General features: G+C 49.4%; 1 protein-coding gene across 6 annotated transcripts in view; it reads right to left on the reverse strand.

Moving 5' to 3' along the window:
- The window catches only part of DCTN1 (dynactin subunit 1), an 89,041-nt gene extending 63,053 nt beyond the window's left edge, over positions 1–25,988 (reverse strand). For 2 of the 6 annotated variants that reach the window (XM_040335692.1, XM_040335677.1), the window contains exons 1-2: positions 8,382–9,090; positions 116–307 (exon numbers count right to left, since the gene is read on the reverse strand). In XM_040335692.1, the coding sequence (XP_040191626.1) occupies positions 116–307; positions 8,382–8,450 (261 nt within the window). In that variant the 5' untranslated portion in view covers positions 8,451–9,090. Of the gene's footprint in view, positions 1–115; positions 308–8,381; positions 9,091–25,570 lie in introns of those variants that run through there. The other 4 variants (XM_040335668.1, XM_040335663.1, XM_040335683.1 and 1 more) reach the window with 3 other exon arrangements.
- Positions 25,989–27,263: the final 1,275 nt, after the last annotated feature.

Consider the following 27,263-nt stretch of genomic DNA (forward strand, 5'->3'; position numbering starts at 1 on the left):
AGAATGCACGCATGCCGACATTTTACCGCGCCATTCCAGAGTTGCTTGCATTTAAGAAGAAAGAAAAGATACAGAACATTATTTCTGCATTACTATACAGACTATAAATGGTTACCTTGCTGGACCCAGGAGCAGGCAATGGAGTCACTGGAGAGGTCAGAGAGGGCGAGGGGATGATGGGAGCGGCCAGAGGGGTCTGGGCCGGAGTACTGGGCTCGCTGCTGCTGATCTCCCCACATGATGCCGATGCAGATCCGGAGGCCCCGGCTGTGCCGCTGGAGGCCGCAGAGCTGGAGGGACGAGTAGGCTGTGAAGGGAGACAAAAGAAAATAACAGAACTTCATCACAAATGGAACAAGAAAAGGACATTTGGGGTTGTATTATTTTAGCCCATTTTGTACCCTGAATCTCACATGAAAACACAGGATTCTGGGTTGGGGGTCTCACATGAAGACACAGGATTCTGGGTTGGGGGTCTCACATGAAAACACAGGATTCTGGGTTGGGGGTCTCACATGAAGACACAAGATTCTGGGTTGGGGGTCTCACATGAAGACACAGGATTCTGGGTTGGGGGTCTCACATGAAGACACAGGATTCTGGGTTGGGGGTCTCACATGAAGACACGGGATTCTGGGTTGGGGGTCTCGCATGAAGACACAGGATTCTGGGTTGGGGGTCTCACATGAAGACACAGGATTCTGGGTTGGGGGTCTCACATGAAAACACAGGATTCTGGGTTGGGGGTCTCACATGAAGACAAGATTCTGGGTTGGGGGTGTCACATGAAAACACAGGATTCTGGGTTGGGGGTCTCACATGAAAACACAGGATTCTGGGTTGGGGGTCTCACATGAAAACACAGGATTCTGGGTTGGGGGTCTCACATGAAAACACAGGATTCTGGGTTGGGGGTCTCACATGAAGACACAGGATTCTGGGTTGGGGGTCTCACATGAAGACACAGGATTCTGGGTTGGGGGTCTCACATAGGATTCTGGGTTGGGGGTCTCACATGAAGACACAGGATTCTGGGTTGGCATCTCACATGAAGACACACGATTCTGGGTTGGGGGTCTCACACGAAGACACAGGATTCTGGGTTGGAGGTCTCACATGAAGACACAGGATTCTGAGTTGGGGGTCTCACATGAAGACACAGGATTCTGGGTTGGGGGTCTCACATGAAGACACAGGATTCTGGGTTGGGGGTCTCGCATGAAGACACAAGATTCTGGGTTGGGGGTCTCACATGAAAACACAAGATTCTGGGTTGGGGGTCTCACATGAAGACACAGGATTCTGGGTTGGGGGTCTCACATGAAGACACAGGATTCTGGGTTGGGGGTCTCACATGAAGACACAGGATTCTGGGTTGGGGGTCTCACATGAAGACACAGGATTCTGGGTTGGGGGTCTCACATGAAGACACAGGATTCTGGGTTGGGGGTCTCACATGAAGACACAGGATTCTGGGTTGGGGGTCTCACATGAAGACACAGGATTCTGGGTTGGGGGTCTCACATGAAGACACAGGATTCTGGGTTGGGGGTCTCACATGAAGACACAGGATTCTGGGTTGGGGGTCTCACATGAAGACACAGGATTCTGGGTTGGGGGTCTCACATGAAGACACAGGATTCTGGGTTGGGGGTCTCACATGAAGACACAGGATTCTGGGTTGGGGGTCTCACATGAAGACACAGGATTCTGGGTTGGGGGTCTCACATGAAGACACAGGATTCTGGGTTGGGGGTCTCACATGAAGACACAGGATTCTGGGTTGGGGGTCTCACATGAAGACACAGGATTCTGGGTTGGGGGTCTCACATGAAGACACAGGATTCTGGGTTGGGGGTCTCACATGAAGACACAGGATTCTGGGTTGGGGGTCTCACATGAAGACACAGGATTCTGGGTTGGGGGTCTCACATGAAGACACAGGATTCTGGGTTGGGGGTCTCACATGAAGACACAGGATTCTGGGTTGGGGGTCTCACATGAAGACACAGGATTCTGGGTTGGGGGTCTCACATGAAGACACAGGATTCTGGGTTGGGGGTCTCACATGAAGACACAGGATTCTGGGTTGGGGGTCTCACATGAAGACACAGGATTCTGGGTTGGGGGTCTCACATGAAGACACAGGATTCTGGGTTGGGGGTCTCACATGAAGACACAGGATTCTGGGTTGGGGGTCTCACATGAAAACACAGGATTCTGTTACCCCCCCCCCCTTCATGACCAGGCCATTTTTTCGAGGCGGGTCTTTAGTTGTTTCCTAAAAGCCCGATGGTTTTCTTCCATGCGGATGGTCGTGGGTAGAGCGTTCCAGAGCCGAGGTCCTTGGACTGCAAATCTTCGTTAACCCTTAGATTTGTAGCCGGATTTGGTTGGTTGACCGGAGGACGCGATTGGTGACGTAGGGTTTTCTTTTCTCGCTTAAGTATAGAGTATAGTGTGAAAGGGGCCTAAATATAAACTGCTAAATATCTTTGCTCATCAGCAGTATATAGCGGTCTTGTGACATCCATCAGTGCCTGGTTAAAGCCTACAGGAGGAGTTTTCATTCTCCCACAATTGTCCTATGAGGCTGCATCAACTTCTGACCATCTGTCGGGACAGTGCTGATTGGCCCCCCCGTGCTGATCACATGTACTCTTCCAAGAGAGAAAACTCCAGCAATACACACCAAACTGAGCATGTGCAGAGTGCCTCCTATTGCTCTGTAGGATCAGGAGATGGATTGGGGACAGTGGTAGAAGGGGAGGATCAGAGAAGACAGATCAAGCAGCCTTTTTACACAGTGCAGATGATTAACCCCTTAGGTTCCACAGTGAGTATAACAAGCATGCTCTACTGCATATACAGACTGATTTCCTAGATTGTACACGCTAACAATCAGAGCCCTCTGATCCCTCCTGTATTGAATTGCAATTGTACTGTCGGCCCTCATGTTGTAAAGAGCCGCGCAAACTGTTGGCACTATGTAAATTCTTTATAATAATAATTTTACTGTTGTGGGTTTAGTAACACTTTTAATGGTTTAAAAAAAAAAAAAAAACATTAAAGGGCTAGTTTACACTTGCTTTAAAACAAGGCTTCAGACAGGCTTTGTTAAAATGCTCTGAACACCAGTCAAAGCTCCTGTCACCAACTCAAATGGTGGCGTTTCCATGAGCCTCGGGTGGTGGCGCTGCCATGAGCCTCGGGTGGTGGCGCTGCCATGAGCCTCGGGTGGTGGCGCTGCCATGAGCCTCGGGTGGTGGCGCTGCCATGAGCCTCGGGTGGTGGCGCTGCCATGAGCCTCGGGTGGTGGCGCTTCCATGAGCCCGATCTCTGCAGCCGACCATCAGGAATTGTCTCCCTGGCTGTGATTAGCACAGCGCCGTGCAGACTTCCTGGCGGGCTCTGCACGTGTACTATGCGAACACGCTGGAGCTCATCCTTAGCCACCACCAAAGGCTCATCGAAGGGCCGCCACCAAAGGCTCATCGAAGGGCCGCCACCAAAGGCTCATCGAAGGGCCGCCACCAAAGGCTCATCGAAGGGCCGCCACCAAAGGCTCATCGAAGGGCCGCCACCAAAGGCTCATCGAATGCGAACACGCTGGAGCTCATCCTTGGTGGCGGCGCTTCCATCAGCCTTTGGTGGCGGCGCTTCCATCAGCCTTTGGTGGCGGCGCTTCCATCAGCCTTTGGTGGCGGCCCTTCGATGAGCCTTTGGTGGCGGGGCTTCGATGAGCCTTTGGTGGCGGGGCTTCGATGAGCCTTTGGTGGCGGGGCTTCGATGAGCCTTTGGTGGTGGGGCTTCGATGAGCCTTTGGTGGCGGGGCTTCGATGAGCCTTTGGTGGCGGGGCTTCGATGAGCCTTTGGTGGTGGGGCTTCGATGAGCCTTTGGTGGTGGGGCTTCGATGAGCCTTTGGTGGTGGGGCTTCGATGAGCCTTTGGTAGCGCTTTGATGGGGCTTCGATGAGCCTTTGGTAGCGCTTTGATGGGGCTTCGATAAGTCTTTAGTGGAGTTCTGATGAGGCTTCAAGCGAGCTTTTAAAATAGACTTCTATGGAGACTGTGAAGACGCTTTGAAGCATCACTAAAGCGACATGGGGTATAATTTTTTAAGCGAAGCAAAGCTAAAGCAGGGTATAAACAGGACTGTAAGCTAACCATTTTAGTGACAGGAGCTTTGACTAGCATTCAGAGAGCTTTACCAAAGCCTGTCCAAGGCCTTGTTTTGAAGCCCCTTACATTTCTGGCGTGCCAGAAATTATAACCATCACATTTGCTTGTAATCTCAACCCAACTGTCAAGCCATCAAACAGCCGCTGTCATAACTGCTCACATGTGCAGCACCATGACAACTACAGATCAAACAGAGGCCAAGATGGCAGCTTCCTTGGGTGAAAAAAAAAAAAAAGGATGGGAGGGTTTAGTTCCGCTTTACCCCAATGCAAAAGATAAATCTGTCCTTAGATAGTGAAGGTCAGATCTGGATTCGTAGTGTAATGGGCTGTGTGCAGAACACGAGGGTCATAACATGAAAAACGGAAGTATGCTACAATTTAATAAAAAACAAAACAAAAAAAAAACTAAAAAATTAATAAATTTAATAAAAAAGAAATATATATATATATATATATATATATATATATATATATATATATATATATATATATATATATATATATATATATATATATATATATATATATATATATATATATAAACACACCGCTTTACAGGCGACTCCGACAAGCTGAAAGGCCTTTGCAGTTCAGACTACAGGGGGTGAACAATCCCGACCGGTCCAATCCATGGAAATGCATTCTAATAAAGACTTCACCGAGTCCGATCCTCTGCATATAGATGTCCCTCTCCCCGCACACAATAGATTCCAGGAACGGTCGGGACGGGGTGAATGGGGTTCCTGAATATTCATGAATCATTGACTATAAAAGCCTGCTGACAATCGGAGGGGCCCCGGGCCCTTCCCTCTCTGAGCTGTGAGAACAGACAGTCCAACAAAAATGCATCGATGTCTACACTCAGCTACAGAGTCTGTCCATCCGCAACCCTTAAGCCTCGTACACACGATCAAATTTTCCGCAGACAAAAGCGTAGGACTTTTGTTCCGAAGGGCGTAGCCCGTGAACTTGTATATCATACAAATGGCAAAGAATTGTCGGCCAACAAACACAAAACTAAGGCCCAGATTCTCAAAGGACTTACGACGGCGTAACTCCACGTACGCCGTCTTAAGTCCGAATGTGCGCCGTCGTATCAATGCGCCCGATTCTTAGAATCAGTTACGCATGAATTTTGCCTAGATACGAGCGGCTATAGTCTCCTACTCCGTCGTATCTTGGGGTGCAATTTTACGCTGGCCGCTAGGGGGCTCTTCGGTTTATTTCCGCGTTGAATATGCAAATGAGCTAGGTACGCCGATTCACAAACGTACGTGCGCCCGGCGTATCAAGATACGTCGTTTACGTAAGGCTTTTTCCGGCATAAAGTTACCCCTGTTATATGAGGCGTAGCCAATGTTAAGTATGGACGTCGGGACAGCGTCGAATTTTGCGTAAGTCGTACGCGAATAGGGCTGTGCGTAAGTTACGTTCACGTCTAAAGCATTGACTATTTGCGGCGTAATTTGGAGCATGCGCACTGGGATACTTTCACGGACGGCGCATGCGCCGTTCGTTAGGAGCGTCAATTACGTGGGGTCACGAATCATTAGCATACAACACGCCCCCTACTAGCCTACTTTGAATTACGCGCGCTTACGCCGGCCCATTTACGCTACGCCGCCGTAACTTAGGACGCAAGTGCTTTGTGAATACAGGACTTGCCTGACTAAGTTACAGAGGCGTAGCGTAAATAGGATACGCTACGCCCGCTGAAATATAAGCTCTCCTAAGTGAATCCGGGCCCAAGTGTTTTTTTCAGCTCTTTAGCGCCACCCTTTCGGGGCAACTTCTGCCAATGTTGTGTTATGGTGAGCATTGCTTCCGAGCATGCGTGTTTGTACTTTGGAGTTTTGTCTGAAGGACTTGTGTGCACACACGCTCAGATAATCCGACAACACACAATTGTTGGCGGACAATTTTAAAGCATGCTATTCCATTTCAATGAGCTTCCCTATGAACAAGAAATAAAAAAAAAAGACGAAACTCGACTCTTTTGCCAAAACCGTGCCGCACCAAACCACACGGTGCAGCGGCACCATAAAGTTTGTAGCACAGAATAACATGTCGCAGTTGCCAATGCTTGGGGGGGGGGGGGGGCTTTAATAATTCGACAGCAGGTTTCTCTGTGTGTCAGATTAACCACTTAAGGACCGGACCAATATGCTGCCTAAAGACCCAAGGGGTTTTTACAGTTCGGGACTGCGTCGCTTTAACAGACAATTGCGCGGTCGTGCGACGTGGCTCCCAAACAAAATTGGCGTCCTTTTTCCCCCACAAATAGAGCTTTCTTTTGGTGGTATTTGATCACCTCTGCGGTTTTTATTTTTTGCGCTATAAACAAAAATAGAGCGACAATTTTGAAAAAAATTCAATATTTTTTACTTTTTGCTATATTAAATATCCCCCAAAAACATATAGAACATTTTTTTTCCTCAGTTTAGGCCGATACGTATTCTTCTACCTATTTTTGGTAAAAAAAAAAAAAACGCAATAATCGTTTATCGGTTGGTTTGCGCAAAATTTATAGCGTTTACAAAATAGGGGATAGTTAATTTTTTTTACTACTAATGGCGGCGATCAGCGATTTTTTTCGTGAGTGCGACATTATGGCGGACACTTCGGACAATTTTGACACATTTTTGGGACCATTGTCATTTTCACAGCAAAAAATGCATTTAAATTGCATTGTTTATTGTGAAAATGACAGTTGCAGTTTAGGAGTTAACCACAGGGGGCGCTGTAACATTTAGGGTTCACTTAGTGTGTGTTTACAACTGTAGGGGGGTGTGGCTGTAGGACTGACGTCATCGATCGAGTCTCCCTAATAAAAGGGATCACTTGATCGATGCGCCACCATAGTGAAGCACGGGGAAGCCGTGTTTACATACGGCTCTCCCCGTTCTTCAGCTCCGGGGAGCGATCGCGACGGGGCGGCTATAAACGAATAGCCGCGCCGCCGCATGTACCGGGGGGGGGGGGGGGTCCCGATCGGACCCCCGACCCACGTCAAGCAGAGGACGTACCGGTACGTACATGTGCCTGTCCGTGCCATTCTGCTGACGTATATGTACATGAGGAGGTCGGCAAGTGGTTAAGGTGACCTCACATGTAACAGTCCGATTGTACGATCTACTACAAATATAGTCCAAGGGTCTCTCTGACGAATTGTGAATTAAACAGATTATGTATATAGGCTGTGACAGACCCAACCAGGACAGGGAGGGGCCTTTTGGAGGGGACTGCAGGGTGGCCTCTTGCCTACTGACTATGAGCCCAGGGTTTTGAGGGAACACTACTCTTTGGGAGGTGTGTGTGCCTGGGGGACCCTTGGAGTGGTCTTGCTTCGAATTTGGGTCCATATCTCCCCGAAAAACACAGATTTGAGTCCTTTGTGCCCAAACCAGCAATGACTGCGAGACTCAGAGCAGAAGTTAATATGATCAGTTCAAAGCAACCCGATACCGGGGTCTCCTGCTATAGTCTGTTTATTAGGGTGTCAAGTGTCTCTCTACCACCGTGTGCCTCCTAGGTGCGCATCCCCATTGTTAATTGAGTCACAAATTGTTTCTGTCTGTCTGATCATCTCTTGGAGATGTGATTAATATTGTGACCATTTTACCTGGTGCCTCCATCGATTGCATTTTTTAGACTTCTGTCTTCTAGATCAGCGATCCTACATTTGAATTTCAGAATCGAGTACACAGTTTTCCAAAATTAAAAGAACACACACAGTGGGTCAGCCATAGATAAATGATGCAGTCAGTATGTGGAATGAACCAACCTAGAACCAGAAACACATAAAAAATAAAAATAAAAGTACTAAAGCTCTATGCTAGTGATGGTGAACCTCGGCACCCCTGATGTTTTGGAACTACATTTCCCATGATGCTCCACTACACTGCAAAGTGCATGAGCATCATGGGAAATGTAGTTCCAAAACACCTGGGGTTCGAAGGTTCGCCATCACTGCTCTACGCCCTTTGCATCGTTGTGGCATCACTAATTCACAGTAACTGAACAGGCAGTACCTTAGTGAACGGATAACATAAATGCTGTCTGCACGGATTGTGGTGTGACAGGGGTTCATAACGACCTGAAAACAGCCCTAAATGACACATACGAAAAAAGGAGGAGGACAGAGAGGAGAGTGAATGTGCACATACAGACACACAATGCGGGTTACTGTGCGCTCACCTTAGTGCGACGGGTGGTGATCTGGAGGGCGGAGGCAGGAAGAGAGAGACAGACAAACAGCAGAAGCATCAGCAGCCAATAAAGGAAGAGAAGTGAGACTGTTAGTGGAGATATTCAGGCGAGAGCATGCTGCATTCCAGAGCCCCCTTACACCTACTCTGGGGGTACAAAGACAGCCAAGACGACATATCATACATATCTGCTGCTTCCCAGAGCTCTCTCACATTGAAAATTCTCAGAAAACTCCCACTAGATATAAAGGGGAATGCATGCTGTGTTCTGGGGTCCCCTCATACCAACGAAGACATCGGAAAAAACATCTGCTAGATACCCGGGACAGAGGATTCTAAGAGGAATCTCATGCTGGATACTCGAGAAAGCGTTCTTCCTTCTGGGGTTCCCTCATACCTACAATGAGGACATCGGACAAGAAACTTCCGCTAGATACAGGGACAGAGCGCGCCTCAACAACCCAAACTACCGTTATCGGACATCTAAGAGGAATCTCATGTTGGATACTCGAGAAAGTGCTCTTCCTTCTGGGGTTCCCTCATACCTACGATGAGGACATCAGACAAGAAACTTCTGCTAGACACCCGGGACAGAGCGCGCCTCAACCACCCACACTACCGTTATCGGACATCTAAGAGGAATCTCATGCTGGATACTCGAGAAAGTGCTCTTCCTTCTGGGGTTCCCTCATACCTATGAGGACATCAGACAAGAAACTTCTGCTAGACACCCGGGACAGAGCGCGCCTCAACCACCCACACTACCGTTATCGGACATCTAAGAGGAATCTCATGCTGGATACTCAAAAAGGGTTCTTCCTTCTGGGGTTCCCACATACCTACAATGAGGACATCGGACAAGAAACTTCTGCTAGATACCCGGGACAGAGGATTACAAGAGGAATCTCATGCTGGATACTCGAGAAAGTGTTCTTCCTTCTGGGGTTCCCTCATACGTACAATGAGGACATCGGACAAGAAACTTCTGCCAGACACCCGGGACAGAGCGCGCCTCAACCACCCACACTACCGTTATCGGATATCCAAGAGGAATCTCATGCTGGATACAAGAGAAAGTGTTCTTCCTTCTGGGGTTCCCTCATACCTACGATGAGGACATCGGACAAGAAACTTCTGCTAGACACCCAGGGACAGAGCACGCCTCAACCACCCACACTACCGTTATCGGATATCTAAGAGGAATCTCATGCTGGATACTCGAGAAAGTGTTCTTCCTTCTGGGGTTCCCTCATACCTACGATGAGGACATCGGACAAGAAACTTCTGCTAGATACCCGAGACAGAGGATTCTAAGAGGAATCTCATGCTGGATACTCGAGAAAGTGCTCCTCCTTCTGGGGTTCCCTCATACCTACGATGAGGACATCGGACAAGAAACTTTTGCTAGATACGAGGGACAGAGGATTCTAAGAAGAATCTCATGCTGGATACTCGAGAAAGTGTTCTTCCTCCTGGGGTTCCCTCATACCTACAATGAGGACATGGGACAAGAAACTTCTGCTAGACACCCGGGACAGAGCGCGCCTCAACCACCCACACTACCGTTATCGGATATCCAAGAGGAATCCCATGCTGGATACTCGAGAAAGTGTTCTTCCTTCTGGGGTTCCCTCATACCTACAATGAGGACATCGGACAAGAAACTTCTGCTAGATACCCGGGACAGAGCGCGCCTCAACCACCCACACTACCGTTATCGGATATCTAAGAGGAATCTCATGCTGGATACTCGAGAAAGTGCTCTTCCTTCTGGGGTTCCCACCTACACCGCTGACAGACATCTAATTAAAAACTCCGGACAGGGTATGCGGCATTCTGGGGTCCCCCTCGCACCTATACCGCCGAACACCCAACAAGCGGTCTATATATCCAGGACAAAGTGTGGGGTCCTCTGCCACCAGACATTAGAAAACTCCACCTGTATTCTAAGGACACTGGGAATACAACAAGAGACGACAGAGTGTGGCGCTACAGATACCCCTCCCATCTACTATGCCGACACGGAACATCTAAACCAGTGATGGTGAACCGTGGCACCCCAGATGTTTTGGAACTACATTTCCCATGATGCTCAACTACACTGCAGAGTGCATGAGCATCATGGGAAATGTAGTTAAAAAAAAGGGGGGGTGCCAAGGTTCACCATCACTTATCTAAACAGAAAACGCTCACTAGATACTCATCTGCATTTTGGGGCCCCCGCCACCTACAATGAAGACATTGGACACGTAAGAGGAAACTCCTGCTAGATACTTACTCAGGTTTCCACCCATACTGCTGACATCAGACAGGAAAACCCCAACAAAATACTCAGGGAGAAAGTATTTCTGGGGTCCCCCCCCCCCACACTTATATCAGACATGGAATAAACAGATTGCATACCTACGACCGAGCCTGCTGCATTCTGAAGTCCCCTCATACCTACACTCCACCTCTCACAGGAAACTGCACCCCGATACCCAGAACAGAGGTGCTACATTCTGGGATCCCTCAAACACCTACACTACTGGGCAAAAGTTTTAGGCCGGTGTGAAGAAACGCTGTAAATGAAGAATGCTCTAGGTGTTAGTGGTTTATTTTTTATCAATGAACAAAATATAAAAAAAGTCAATGAACAGAAGAGAAATCCAAATCCGATCAATATTTGGGATGACCTCCCTTTGCCTTCTTCTAGGTAGACGTGCTCACAGTTTTTGAAGGAACTCGGCAGGTAGGTTGTTCCAAACATCTTGGAGAACTAAGCACAGATCTTCTGTCCCTTCAGGTCATCCCAGACAGGCTCCATGATGGTGAGATCAGGGCTCTGTGGGGGCCAAACCATCACTTCCAGGGCTCCTTGGTCTTCTTTACAATTCAAGCGGAGTCACACCCAAAAATGGATCTTCCGCTTTTTGGAATCCTCCCCCCCTCCGGTGTCACATTTGGCACCTTTCATGGGGGAGGAGGGAGCAGATACCTGTGTATTTGCGCCCACTTCCAGGCATAGACCACCGCGGTGACCTATGCCAAGTCCGGCGCCTACTCTGTCCCCCCCCCTGTCTTCTGGGAGACACACAGGTCCAGAAGACAGCAGAGACCAGTGGAATAATGCCCTGTACACACGATCGGTTCGTCTGATGAAAACGGTCCGATGGACAGTTTTCATCGGACGAACCGATCGTGTGTGGACCCCATAGTTTTTATTCCCCATCGGTGAAAAAAAATAGAACCCGTTTCAAAACTTTCTGATGGTTAAAAAAAACGATAGAAAAAAACGATGGTCTGTGGGAAAATCCCTCGGTCAAAAATTCATTCATTGCTCAGAATCAAGTTGACGCATGCTCGGAAGCATTGAACTTCATTTTTCTATGTACGTCGTTGTGTTTTACGTCACCGCGTTGGACACGATTGGATTTTTAACTGATGGTATGTAGGCAAGACTGATGAAAGTCAGCTTTATCGGATATCTGATGAAAAAAATCCATCGGTCCATTTTCATCAGATGAACCGATCGTGTGTACGTGGCATTACGCATCCCGACTCGCACATGAGCAGTAGGGAACCAGGCAATGAAGCTGCAAGGCTTCACTGCCTGATTCCCTTACCGAAGATGGTGGTGCCTCCACCTAACAGAGGGACAGATCGGCTTCGGGTGCCGACATCGCGGGGGCCCAGGACAGGTAAATGTCCATATATTAAAAGTCAGCAAATGCAGTGTTTGTAGCTGCTGACTTAATAATTAATTTTTTCGGTGGAACTCCACTTTAACTACTTGCCGACCAGCCACCGTCATTTTACGGCGGCAGGTCGTCTCCGCTGCGCAAGAGCCCGTAGCTATACGTCGGCTCTCGCACAGGCCACTAGGGGTGCGTGCCCCCGACTCCTGTGCGTGTGCCCGGCGGGCGCGATCGTCACCGGGCACACGCGATCGCTCTTTACAGAGCGGGGACTGGGAGCTGTGTGTGTAAACACACAGCTCCCGGTCCTGTCAGGGGGGGTAATGACCCATCGCCTGTTCATACAATGTATGAACAGCGAGCGATTTGTCATTTCCCTCAGTCAGTCACCCCCCTACAGTTAGAACACACCCAGGGAACATACTTAATCCCTTCCCCGCCCCCTTCACTGACAGTGGCATTATAGTAATCCAATGCATTTTTATAGCACTGATCGCTATAAAAATGGCAATGGTCCCAAAAATGTGTCAAAAGTGTCCGAAGTGTCGCAATACCGAAAAAAATAAAAAACGCTGATCGCCGCCATTACTAGTAAAAAAACAAATATTAATAAAAATGCCATAAAACTATCCCCTATTTTGTAAACGCTATAACTTTTGCGCAAACCAATCAATAAAGGCTTATTGCAGATTTTTTTACCAAAAATATGTAGAAGAATAAATATCAGCTTAAACTGAGGGGAGTTTTTTTTTATAGATTTTTGGGGGGATATTTATTATGGCAAAAAGTATAACATATTGCATTTTTTTTTTCAAAATTGTCGCTCTATTTTTGTTTATAGCGCAAAAATAAAAAACCGCAGAGGTGATCAAATACCACCAAAAGAAAGCTCTATTTGTGGGGGAAAAAGGACGCCAATTTTGTTTGGGAGCCACGTCGCACGACCGCGCAATTGTCAGTCAAAGCGACACAGTGCTGAATTGCAAAAAGGGGCCCGGTCATCGGGCATCCAAATGGTCCAGGGGCTTAAGTGGTTAATTGATAAAATAAAATAAAAAAAACAATTTACATTTTGATTTCTGAAAGCATTTCTTCATCCACACCTGTCTATAAGTTTTGCACAGTAGTATAGACTCCTAACACTGGGCATACAACAGGAAAGAGTGTTCTGCGTTTCTGACCACAGCACTGGAGATTAGAGGCAACCTACCACCTCCACCACCACCAACCACCACCACCTCCACCACCACCCTCACCTCCACCATCCCTCACCACCTCCACCACCACCACCACCCCTCACCACCACCACCACCACCACCACCCAAGTCATCTACTCTCCAGGGTCCTCTTGCACCTTAACCTACAAACTTGAAGGACGTCAACTCTTATCTTCTAGGACTCCCAACTGTTCTACATCGACTATAGAAACTTCCTCCATTGCGGCCAATGGCATGCAGACACTTTGGACCTCTACCCAAGCCAAGAAGGACATAACCAGGTTCAGCTATTATTCATCTTGTACAAAAAAAATCAGCCTGAGATGTTCTAGTGAAGGACGGTGGCAGTCAGGCATGTCACCAGCTGGCTCGGCACATTCCTCGCACGCGGGGTACACATTTTCGGCATGCTAAAAACGGAGGCAGCACAGAGACACCATTGAGAAGAAATTGTTTTGAGAAGAAGAGCAGCAGAACAATTCCCGTCATTGTCCCATCGAGAACAACAGTTCACTAAACCCCCCCGCCACAACTGGGATTTAGCTTGGAGAATGGCACCGATAACCTGGCACCGGATTCTACTTCTCACGCCGGATTGGCATTTTTAATGAGAAACATTTGCAGCTAAAAAGAAAAAAAAATTAAGTCGGGGCTCCCGGGAGGACTCAGATATGGGACAAACGCTGGCGACCCGACAAGCTTCTGCACATCAATGCCGGCTCGTGATATTCTCCTGGCACCGTGCCACGCTGACAGTAGCCAGCTGTACGGAATAATGGGCACAATCTGGGAGGAACATTACAATAGCAGGCAGGGGGTAATTAAATAACGTCTTATTGGCCAACTTTGTCTGGGAATTAAAAAGGGGGTCTGCATACAGAACAGCGGGCAAACCTTCTTCAAAGAGGCTCCCCAGAACAGCACACAATAAGGAGTCTGGCTGTTCACATCTCCATATAGAAGGAAGCCTCGTGGAATTTCTTACTTCTTGTTCCTTCTCAGTAAGCTTGCCCCCCATCATCCGAGCCGTTCTGGCTGGGGGTTAGTGTGCTCGCCACCTCCCTTGGGACTACATCCCTGCGGGGACACGAGCGTGCTCGCCACCTCCCTTGGGACTACATCCTTGCGGGGAGACGAGCGTGCTCGACCCCTCCCTTGGGACTACATGCCTGCGGGGAGACGAGCATGCTCACACCCTCCCTTGGGACTACATCCCTGCGGGGAGACGAGCGTGTTCGCCACCTCCCTTGGGACTACATCCCTGCGGGGAGACGAGCGTGCTCGCCTCCTCCCTTGGGACTACATCCCTGCGGGGAGACGAGCGTGCTCGCCACCTCCCTTGGGACTACATCCTTGCGGGGAGACGAGCGTGCTCGCCCCCTCCCTTGGGACTACATCCCTGCAGGGAGACGAGCGTGCTCGCCACCTCCCTTGGAACTACATCCCTGAGGGTAGACGAGCGTGCTCGCCACCTCCCTTGGGACTACATGCCTGCGGGGAGACGAGCGTGCTCGCCACCTCCCTTGGGACTACATCCCTGCGGGGAGACGAGCGCGCTCGCCACCTCCCTTGGGGCTACATCCCTGCGGGGAGACGAGCGTGCTCGTCACCTCCCTTGGGACTACATCCCTGCGGGGAGACGAGCGTGCTCACCACCTCCCTTGGGACTACATCCCTGCAGAGGGACGAGTGTGCTCGCCACCTCCCTTGGGACTACATGCCTGCGGGGAGACGAGCGTGCTCGCCACCTCCCTTGGGACTACATGCCTGCGGGGAGACGAGCGTGCTCGCCACCTCCCTACCTCCCTTGGGACTACATGCCTGCGGGGAGACGAGCGTGCTTGCCACCTCCCTTGGGACTACATCCCCGCGGGTAGACGAGCGTGCTCGCCACCTCCCTTGGCACTACATCCCTGTGGGGAGACTAGCGTGCTCGCCCCCTCCCTTGGGACTCCATCCCTTCGAGGAGATGAGCGTGCTCGCCCCCTCCCTTGGGACTACATCTGTCAGAGAAATGGTCCTTCCAGCCACAATAGCCGTGTCCCTACGCGTGTGGGGCGAAGTGTGCTTAGTCGCAAGGGTGAACCACTCTCGGCATCGGTGAGTACTTGTCTGGTAGTGATAACATCCCTGCGGAGAGACGAGTGTGCTCACCCCCTCCCTTGGGACTACATCCCTGCGGGGAGACGAGCATGCTCACCCCCTCCCTTGGGACTACATCCCTGTGGGGAGACAATGTGAACATTCACATTCGAAACGCTCGTTAATTGCGTTACTCACAAAAAGGTATTACTGTACAGCGAAACCTCGAATTATGAGCATAATCCGTTCCAAGCAAACGCGCGGAATCCAAAGTACTCGCATTTTAAAGCGAGTTTTACCATTGAAGTCAATGGAAACAAAAATAATTTGTTCTGCATTGACTTCAATGGCATGCAATACCGCATGCGGGCAGAGGTGGGGGGGCATCGGAGAGCCTCAGGAACACACGCAAAGGCCCAAGGACAGGTCGGCTGACCTCGGCAAACATCGTAAAGGCTCGGGAACATAGTATTTCCGAACTGCTCCGAGCAGTGGCGCTCGGCTCCCACGCACCCGCCCCCGACCTCAGGCCAAACGCGGTACTGCCCACCGCTTTGGCCGGAATCCTGCTCGTGTTGAGACAACACTCGCAAGCAGAGTTAGAATTTTAAAAAATACAGTGCTCGTATTGCGAAAAACGCTGGTTTACCGCGTTACTCGCAATCCGAGGTTCCATTGTACTTATTTGTGACAAGTTTATCAAAACTCCTGGAGGATACACTCTGGTTGTGAGAAAAGAGACGCACATAGAGCAGCTCCCCTTTGCTGACCATTTCACAGAAGCCTTTGTATTTTGTGAAGACGTTGACATAACAAAGGTGTCTGTGAATGGGCGAGGCCTCTGTGAATGGGCGAGGCCTCTGTGAATGGGCGAGGCCTCTGCGAATTGGGCGAGGCCTCTGCGAATTGGGCGAGGCCTCTGCGAATTGGGCGAGGCCTCTGCGAATTGGGCGAGGCCTCTGCGAATTGGGCGAGGCCTCTGCGAATTGGGCGAGGCCTCTGCGAATTGGGCGAGGCCTCTGCGAATTGGGCAAGGCCTCTGTGAAATGGGCAAGGCCTCTGTGAATGGGCAAGGCCTCCGTGAATGGCCTCTGTGAATGGGCAAGGCCTCTGTGAATGGGCAAGGCCTCTGTGAATGGGCAAGGCCTCTGTGAATGGGCAAGGCCTCCGTGAATGGGCAAGGCCTCCGTGAATGGGCAAGGCCTCCGTGAATGGGCAAGGCCTCCGTGAATGGCTTCTGTGAATGGGCAAGGCCTCTGTGAATTGGGCGAGGCCTCTGTCAATGGACGAGGCTTCTGTGAATGGACAAGTTGGGGAGGGATGGGGAGAGCAGTTCCAGCAACCGTGCTCTTGAAGGATCGGAGACCCACAGCGAGCAGCGTCGGAGCTCTGGAAGTTATCTTCCTGGAGCACAGTAAACCTGTCAGATGCGAATAATAAAGATGGCAATAAAAGGTGGCATGCGCCTCCTTAGACTCAACTTGTGGTATAAAGTAGATGAATTCCCGGAAATTCAGCTGTAATTTTATAAATAGAGATATTTAAGAAGAATTGCCCCAATTTTTTGACAGCCTCATGGCCACATTTTCCATTTATGTGTATGGGATCTCAAAGCCAGCTGGTGAGGTCTGCTGCCCTGGGGACCTGCCACCGACTCTCCTCCTATAACAGGTCAAACTGAGAGCAGCCAAGCTGCTGATGCCTTTTCATTGGCTGAAATAACACAAGACAAAACTACATTACATTTAGAGGCAATAGAAAAAGCAACCATACAGAAGCACCGAAATACCCATCAATTGTGACCTGAACACCCATAGACATAGTAATATTCACTTGGGTGGCGTCCTCTTTTTAGAATTCTTTGTACCAAAACCCCCGGCAAAAGGCTTCCATATTAGAAAAGTATTCATCTTTAAAGGGGAACTCCAGGATCATACTGAAATAAAATGGGAATTGGGGCCATAACCAAATTTAAAAAGCCCCCGATAAAAATCAAGGGGGGGGGGGGAAACAAATACTCATATCTAAAGCTCTTACATACCAAATACTCTTATATCTGTTTTAGATAAGCATACCATTTTTTTTTTTTTTTACTATCCGTGTCCCATTGGGCAGAATTCTCTTTATTTCCTGTTTCAGAGATGCAACAGAAAATCTCTCCCAAGTCCATTGAGGGACACAGGAAGTCATTCATCTTCAGGTTATACAGCTGCCTACAGGAGAATTGGACACTGGCAAACAAAACCATAGAGTAGCCCAGGATAACCCCTCCCACTAGTAGCAAGTATGCAAAGCAGTACCAAGAGCATGATCATAAACAATGTGGGATGAGACCTATATACAGCGCATCCCGAAAGTATTCACGGCGCTTCACTTTTTACACATTTTGTTATGTTAAAAGTGGAGTTCCACCCAAAAGTGGAACTTCTGCTTTAAGCACTCCTCGCCCCCCGACATGTCACATTTGGCATGTATTTTCTTTTGGGGGGGGGGCTAGTTTTGAGTGGGACTCCTCCTCTCCCCCCCTAGGTGGCCCCTCCCTCTCCAGGGATTTGACTCCTTTGTAAAAAGTGAAAGCACACTATGAGTTAAGTCCAGCGAGGTGAATGACATCTCCTGGGTTTATCTCTATTATCTACATCTGATAATGTTATTACACTCTCAGAAGACGGCTATGCCCTAGGCCAGTGATGGTGAACCTCAGCACCCCAGATGTTTTGGAACTACATTTCCCATGATGCTCAACTACACTGCAGAGTGCATGAGCATTATGGGAAATGTAGTTCCAAAACATCTGGGGTGCCAAGGTTCGCCATCACTGCCCTACGCTGATGCTTCAGGTCCAGGCATCTTCAACAGAGTTTGTACAGCTGCTAGGCCTGCCCCTCACTTCCTCTTGCCCATTCACAGAAGCCCTTGTATTATTTGAACTTCATTCACAAAATAAAAAGGCTTCTGTGAATGGGAGTGGGTGACTAGTTTTGAGTGGGACTTCCCGTCCCACTTCCTACTACGGGCCACCTAGGCGACTCCTCCTCTCCCCCTAGGCGGCCCCTCCCTCTCCAGAAATTTGTCTCCTTTGTAAAAAGTGAAAGCACACTACGAGTTAAAGCGGAGGTTCACCCTAAAAAACATCTATATACCATTACATCCAGCATACTTCCGCCATCTACAGTATGCTGTTTTTTTATTTTTTTTGCCGTACATACCGCTTTATCATTATTTTCCCCCCGGCTTCCGGGTTCTGGCTCCCGCGGGAGTGGGCGTTCCTATTGAGAGGTTAGATGATTGACGTCTGGTGAAAAACTTCCCTTGGCGCATAAGGCACGTCACTAGTTCTCCGTAAATAGCCAACCTGCAAGTCGGCTCTATATGGCGCCTGCGCAGTCAGCTCTAAACGGCGGGCGGAGGCGCCATATAGAGCAGACTCGCAGGTCGGCTATTTACGGAAAACTGGTGACATGCCTTATGCGCCAAGGGAAGTTTTTCACCAGACGTCAATCATCTAACCTCTCAATAGGAACGCCCACTCCCGCGGGAGCCAGAACCCGGAAGCCGGGGGGAAAATAACGATAAAATGGTATGTACGGCAAAAATAAAAAAAAAACTGCATACTGTAGATGGCGGAAGTATGCTGGATGTAATGGTATATAATTGTTTTAGGGTGAACCTCCGCTTTAAGTCCAGCGAGGTGAATGACATCTCCTGGGCTTATCTCCATTATCTACATCTGATGTTTTTGCACTCTCAGAAGACGGCTATGCCCTACGCTGATGCTTCAGGTCCAGGCATCTTCAACATTTGAGTTTGTGCAGCCCTTGTATTATTTGAACTCCATTCTCAAAATACAAAGGCTTCTGTGAACGGGCAGCAGAGAGGAGGGGCAGGCATAGCTGCTCTGTGTGCCTCTCTCCTTTTTCACAGCTGAGTATAGGTGTACGTAAGCTCCCACGGTGCCTTAACCCGTCCGATATAAAAAATAGAGATACGTTTGGGAGATATAATGCACCTTCTTGGACCCAACTCATAGTGTGCCTGTAAGTTTTACAAAGTGTCCAAATTCTTGAAATTCAGCTTTAAAATGCAGCCTACGGATTAGATGCAGTGCAACAGGCCACGGTGCAACTCTGACATGTCAATAAAGTTAAAAAAACAACAAAAATCAGGTAAACTGTGGACTGCACTTTAAAAAGCGCAAGGCACCGCCGTCCAGAGCCGACACGTCCTCCATGGTAAACCGTGGCGTTTTACCATAGAGGCATTAGGAACCGAACCTTACAGCATTGGTAAGAAGACAACCAGCATTGCTGGATACAGACAAGCCCAAGAAGTGCTCACAGATCTAGTAGAGGTCACCTTCACAGGAAAGAGAAATAAAAACTTTGAAGAAAAAAATGATGCCAGCAAAAAAATAGGTAATACTTTTCTCAAAAGACCCAAAGAAAAGACATTCATCTTCCTAGGACACTAGCATGGCACAGGCATGCTGGGAGTACACGGTGTTAACCTGGGGCGGTTTTTGGTGGGTCAGTGTCCAATCCTCCTGTAGATGGCAGTATAAACAAACGATGAAATACTTTGTGTCCTTAAAATCAGGGGTCTCAAACTGGTGGCCCCTCCAGCTGTTGGGAAACTACAAGTCCCATGAGGCATTGCAAGGCTGACAGTTACAGGCAGAGGCATTATGGGACGGCCCCTGCCTTAAATGGATGAGAATAAAAAATAAAAAATGATCTACAAAGTCATCAAACACTGGAACAAATGTCCCCATTGGAAGATTTTCCAAATTATTCCTGTTCCAACAAAAGGGCAACATCTTGTCGGTTGGTATCAAGCATGGCTGGGTCATCTTTCCCACCACTAACAGTCCCGGGGACAATAGTCACCAGCCCCATCTACAACAGTCCCAAGGACAATGACCACTGGCTTTATCACCAATAGTCCTGGAGACAATGGTCTCCAGTGCCATTACTGAGTCCTGGAGACAATGGTCACCAGCGCCGTCACCGAGTCCTGGAGACAATGGTCACCAGCGCCGTCACCGAGACAATGGTTACAGGTCCAACAGCCCTAAGAAAAAATGGTCACAGATCCCATCACCAACAGTCCCGGAGACAATGATCACTGGCTTTATATACACCAATAGTCCCAGAGACAATGGTCACCAGCCCCATTACTGGGTCCCGGGGACAACGGTCACAGGTCCAACACTAACAGTCGTAAGGAAAATTGTCACAGGCCCCATTACCAACAGTCCCAGGGACAACAATCACTGGCTTTAATCACCAATAGTCCTGGAGACAATGGTCAGCAGCCCCATTACTGAGTCCTGGAGACAATGGTCACAGGCCCCATCACCAACAGTCACAGGGACAATGATCACTGGCTTCATCACTCATAGTCACGGAGACAATGGTCACCAGTGTCATCACCAAGAGTCCCAGAGAGAGACCCAGAGACAATGGTCACCGGTCCAACACCTACAGTTCCAAGAAAAAAATGGTCACAGGCCCCATTACCAACAGTCCCGGGGACAATGATCACTGGCTTTAATCACCAATAGTCCCGGAGACCATGGTCACCAGCCCCATCGCTGAGTCCCGGGGACAATGGTCACCAGCCCCATCGCTGAGTCCCGGGGACAATGGTTACAGGTCCAACACTAACAGTCCTAAGGAAAAATGGTCACAGGCCCCATCACCAACAGTCCCGGGGACAATGATCACTGGCTTAATCACTAATAGACCTGGAGACAATGGTCACCAGCCCCATCGCTGAGTCCCGGGGACAATGGTCACCAGCCCCATCGCTGAGTCCCGGGGACAATGGTCACCAGCCCCATCGCTGAGTCCCGGGGACAATGGTTACAGGTCCAACACTAACAGTCGTAAGGAAAATTGTCACAGGCTCCATCACCAACAGTTCCAGGGACATTGATCACTGGCTTCATCACTCATAGTCCCGGAGACAATTGTCACCAGCGCCATCACTAAGAGTCCCAGAGAGAGTCCCAGAGACAACAGTCACAGGTCCAACACCACCAGTCCTAAAGGAAAAATGGTCACAGGCCCGATCACCAACAGTCCCGGGGACAATGATCACTGGCTTTATCATTAATAGTCCTGGAGACAATGGTCACCAGCCCCATCACTGAGTCCCAGGAACAATGGTTACAGGTCCAACACTAACGGTTCTAAGGAAAATTGTCACAGGCCCCATCACCAACAGTTCCAGGGACAATGATCACTGGCTTCATCACTAAGAGTTCCAGGGACAATGATCACTGGCCTCATCACTAAGAGTTCCGGGGACAAAAAAAGGTTGAATCCACCTAGTGGGGAACATAGACAACAAGAAAAGGTTCCAACATGGTTGTGGGAAACTGCAGCCCTCCAGCTGGAACTACATATCCATGAGGCATTGCAAGACTGACAGTTACTCCCAAAGGCATGATGGGACTTGTAGTTCAGGAAAAGCTTGAGGGCCACAGTGACCCACCCCTGTTCTAACACATCACATCTTCAGCAAAACAAAACATTTCTGGCTAAGCTTATACTTTGATATTTGACACGGCTCCTCTGCAGCATCTCTTCGATCTATAAACCGCTGACTCCTAGAAGAGATCCGGCAGGTGCCCCCATGTCCCTTAATTGTGAGGCAGAAACAGATTTGGCATTCTTCTCACCCTGAGATCAATTCTCAAATTGTGCTCCCCAAGCAAAAAAAAAAGGATTGCTCCATCCTGACCTGAGATACCCCGACCTGCCAATTCAGCATCCTCCGAGGACGGAAGACGTGAGAAGGAGACACTGGCATGTCACCCCGGCAGCCGTATGACAACCATTCATCAGATAGAAGTCACGGCTGCCCAGATGAAGGTCAGTCAGGGAGAATTTACAGCACTAAGAAAATAAACAGTTAGCACTTTACCTGGAGTTCCACTTTAAAGTCTTAAAGAACAAAAATGAAGAAGGCATGCAGATATAATCCCACCTGAGAGCTGCAGAAAACACCATTAGAGGAGCACTAAAATATAATACATCCTACCCCCCCCCCTCATATCTAGATATAAATGCTGGAGGCCCATCAATCACCTGGGGCAGTGATCCCGAGAAAGTGAAGATCCCGAGAATGTGTGTGAAGATCCTGAGAATGTGTGTGAAGATCCCAAGAATGTGATAAAGTGAATATCCCGAGAATGTGACGATCCCGAGAATGTGACGATCCCGAGAAAGTGACGATCCCGAGAAAGTAAAGATCCCGAGAATGTGACGATCCCGAGAAAGTAAAGATCCCGAGAATGTGACGATACCGAGAAAGTAAAGATACCGAGAATGTGAGGAGCCCTAGAATGTGAGGAGCCCTAGAATGTGAAGATCCCTAGAATGTGAAGATCCCTAGAATGTGAAGAGCCCTAGAATGTGAGGAGCCCTAGAATGTGAGGAGCCCTAGAATGTGAGGAGCCCTAGAATGTGAGGAGCCCTAGAATGTGAGGAGCCCTAGAATGTGAGGAGCCCTAGAATGTGAGGAGCCCTAGAATGTGAGGAGCCCTAGAATGTGAGGAGCCCTAGAATGTGAGGAGCCCTAGAATGTGAAGATCCCTAGAATGTGAGGAGCCCTAGAATGTAAAGATCCCTAGAATGTGAGGAGCCCTAGAATGTGAGGATCCCTAGAATGTGAAGATCCCTAGAATGTGAGGAGCCCTAGAATGTGAGGAGCCCTAGAATGTGAAGATCCCTAGAATGTGAAGAGCCCTAGAATGTGAGGAGCCCTAGAATGTGAAGAGCCCTAGAATGTGAAGAGCCCTAGAATGTGAGGAGCCCTAGAATGTGAGGAGCCCTAGAATGTGAAGATCCCTAGAATGTGAGGAGCCCTAGAATGTGAAGAGCCCTAGAATGTGAAGAGCCCTAGAATGTGAGGAGCCCTAGAATGTGAGGAGCCCGAGAATGTGAGGAGCCCTAGAATGTGAGGAGCCCTAGAATGTGAGGAGCCCTAGAATGTGAAGATCCCTAGAATGTGAAGATCCCTAGAATGTGAAGATCCCTAGAATGTGAGGAGCCCTAGAATGTGAGGAGCCCTAGAATGTGAAGATCCCAAGAATGTGAAGATCCCAAGAATGTGAAGATCCCTAGAATGTGAGGAGCCCTAGAATGTGAGGAGCCCTAGAATGTGAGGAGCCCTAGAATGTGAGGAGCCCTAGAATGTGAAGATCCCTAGAATGTGAGGAGCCCTAGAATGTGAAGATCCCTAGAATGTGAGGAGCCCTAGAATGTGAGGAGCCCTAGAATGTGAAGATCCCTAGAATGTGAGGAGCCCTAGAATGTGAGGAGCCCTAGAATGTGAGGAGCCCTAGAATGTGAGGAGCCCTAGAATGTGAAGAGCCCTAGAATGTGAAGAGCCCTAGAATGTGAAGAGCCCTAGAATGTGAAGAGCCCTAGAATGTGAAGAGCCCTAGAATGTGAAGATCCCTAGAATGTGAAGATCCCTAGAATGTGAAGATCCCTAGAATGTGAGGAGCCCTAGAATGTGAGGAGCCCTAGAATGTGAAGATCCCTAGAATGTGAAGATCCCTAGAATGTGAGGAGCCCTAGAATGTGAAGATCCCTAGAATGTGAAGATCCCAAGAATGTGAAGATCCCAAGAATGTGAAGATCCCTAGAATGTGAAGATCCCTAGAATGTGAAGATCCCTAGAATGTGAAGATCCCTAGAATGTGAGGAGCCCTAGAATGTGAAGATCCCTAGAATGTGAAGATCCCGAGAATGTGAAGATCCCTAGAATGCGAGGAGCCCTAGAATGTGAAGCTCCCTAGAATGTGAGGAGCCCTAGAATGTGAGGAGCCCTAGAATGTGAAGATCCCAAGAATGTGAAGATCCCTAGAATGTGAAGATCCCTAGAATGTGAAGATCCCTAGAATGTGAGGAGCCCTAGAATGTGAAGATCCCAAGAATGTGAAGATCCCGAGAATGTGAAGATCCCTAGAATGTGAAGATCCCTAGAATGTGAGGAGCCCTAGAATGTGAGGAGCCCTAGAATGTGAGGAGCCCTAGAATGTGAAGATCCCAAGAATGTGAAGATCCCGAGAATGTGAAGATCCCTAGAATGTGAAGATCCCTAGAATGTGAGGAGCCCTAGAATGTGAAGCTCCCTAGAATGTGAAGATCCCTAGAATGTGAGGAGCCCTAGAATGTGAAGCTCCCTAGAATGTGAGGATCCCGAGAATGTGAGGATCCCGAGAATGTGAAAATCCAGAGAATGTGAGGAGCCCTAGAATGTGAGGATCCCGAGAATGTGAAGATCCCGAGAATGTGAAGATCCCTAGAATGTGAAGATCCCTAGAATGTGAAGATCCCTAGAATGTGAGGAGCCCTAGAATGTGAGGAGCCCTAGAATGTGAAGATCCCAAGAATGTGAGGAGCCCTAGAATGTGAGGAGCCCTAGAATGTGAAGATCCCTAGAATGTGAAGATCCCTAGAATGTGAAGATCCCTAGAATGTGAAGCTCCCTAGAATGTGAAGCTCCCTAGAATGTGAAGCTCCCTAGAATGTGAGGAGCCCTAGAATGTGAAGCTCCCTAGAATGTGAGGATCCCGAGAAAGTGAAAATCCCGAGAATGTGAAGATCCCGAGAATGTGAGGAGCCCTAGAATCTGATGACTCTGGGTGACAGCACATAATCATATAGGGGCCCTTTATGATCCTGTGGAGGTTCTGGCTCTATTGCTCAGCAATAAAAAGAACCTGTCTAAAAAAAAGTCTTCTGGGACATGTAGTAGTTCACTATAAAGTGTTCCCACCCAGCCTGCGAATACGCGATCAGTCACACTGGACGCAGCCATGCCAAATTATAAATCTGGGGCGTCCAGGTTTCTCAATGGCCATACAGGCAAAATGTGGGCCCAATGTTGATTTGTCACTGCTCGTTACTCGGCTTACGTGAATGGACATTACAATAGTGAGATCATAACAGGTCCCCTCTAAATAAAAACACCACAGAAAATACAATACCGCCAGCTGCGTGACATGGCACTCACTGAAGGCGTAGTGTCGTAAAGTCCTCGCCTGGCCTTTTTCTGCAGCTCTCAGGTGACCACACAGCATGCAATGACAGTACACAGTCCATGCCCCCCCCCCCCCCCCAATGGATGGCACAAGACTACAGATAAAAACACAGATGGATGAGAACGGGCACTGAAGCGGGTACCTTCCGCGTCGTTGGCGCCTGCTTCATTTTTCCACACAAGGGCAAAGAGAGGAGGAGAAGGGAGAGAAGGAGGAGAAGAGAAGAGTGTTAAGACATGAAATCACAGGACTGCAGCTGAAATCTCCGCTTTCCCACAATCACTTGCAAATGGCCGCAGCGCTTGCAGGGAGCATCCAGCAGAATGACGGGGGGGGGGGATCCACAGGAGTTTAGAGAGTGCCAGGATCCTCCATGTCTCTTCCTCCCCGGGAGGGTGAAATCGCACACAGCCCCGGGGTCTCGCCGCGCCCTGCCGTTCTCTACAACCACCGCCCCCCGTTCACCGGATTACATCATCAATCACAGGAAAAAGAAAAGGGCCTCTTCTGTGTCTCTCTCTCTCCGGCAGACCTTCTGCTGCTTAATGGTTGGGATGCACAGGGGATGGAGAGGAGGAGGAGGAGGGAGGGAGAGGAGGGATGGAGACAGAGGAGGGGCAGCTTGTTGCCTGGCAACCCAGCAGCATCAGCCTGTCGGGAACCACGGTGAATAAAATCGCTACACCACTTCAGTTCCAGCCGACGGGCTGCTGCCAATCCTGGCACTGCAAGGGTTAAACCCACAGCCCAGATATACAAATCACCCAAAGGAAATACAAACAAGAGCAACAACAACATGTACAGAGAGTGTCCGGAACATGCAATGTAATAACAAAAGGTTTACTCACCCATTACACACTACAGGGGGGACTTTCTACATATCCCCAGAGAGACCCACATAATACATATACAACCGTACAGGAGACAGTCAGAGACTGCAGACATAGTACAAGAGAGCGTCAGAGACTGCAGACATAGTACAAGAGAGCGTCAGAGACTGCAGACATAGTACAAGAGAGCGTCAGAGACTGCAGACATAGTACAAGAGAGCGTCAGAGACTGCAGGCACGCCACGGGAGACAGTCACAGACTGCAGGCACGCGACGGGAGACAGTCACAGACTGCAGGCACGCCACAGGAGACAGTCACAGACTGCAGGCACGCCACAGGAGACAGTCACAGACTGCAGGCACGCCACAGGAGACAGTCACAGACTGCAGGCACGCCACGGGAGACAGTCACAGACTGCAGGCACGCCACGGGAGACAGTCACAGACTGCAGGCACGCCACGGGAGACAGTCACAGACTGCAGGCACGCGACGGCAGACAGTCACAGACTGCAGGCACGCGACGGGAGACAGTCACAGACTGCAGGCACGCGACGGCAGACAGTCACAGACTGCAGGCACGCGACGGGAGACAGTCACAGACTGCAGGCACGCGACGGGAGACAGTCACAGACTGCAGGCACGCGACGGGAGACAGTCACAGACTGCAGGCACGCGACGGGAGACAGTCACAGACTGCAGGCACGCCACGGGAGACAGTCAGACTGTAGGCACGCGACGGGAGACAGTCACAGACTGCAGGCACGCGACGGGAGACAGTCACAGACTGCAGGCACGCGACGGGAGACAGTCACAGACTGCAGGCACGCGACGGGAGACAGTCACAGACTGCAGGCACGCCACGGGAGACAGTCAGACTGTAGGCATATTACAGGAGATGGCCAGAGACTGCAGGCATACTACAGGAGACAGTCAGACTGCAGGCATACTACAGGAGATGGCCAGAGACTGCAGGCATACTACAGGAGACAGTCAGAGACTGCAGA

The sequence above is a fragment of the Rana temporaria genome, chromosome 1 (genome assembly GCF_905171775.1).
Source record: "Rana temporaria chromosome 1, aRanTem1.1, whole genome shotgun sequence".
Taxonomy (NCBI): Eukaryota; Metazoa; Chordata; class Amphibia; order Anura; family Ranidae; genus Rana; species Rana temporaria.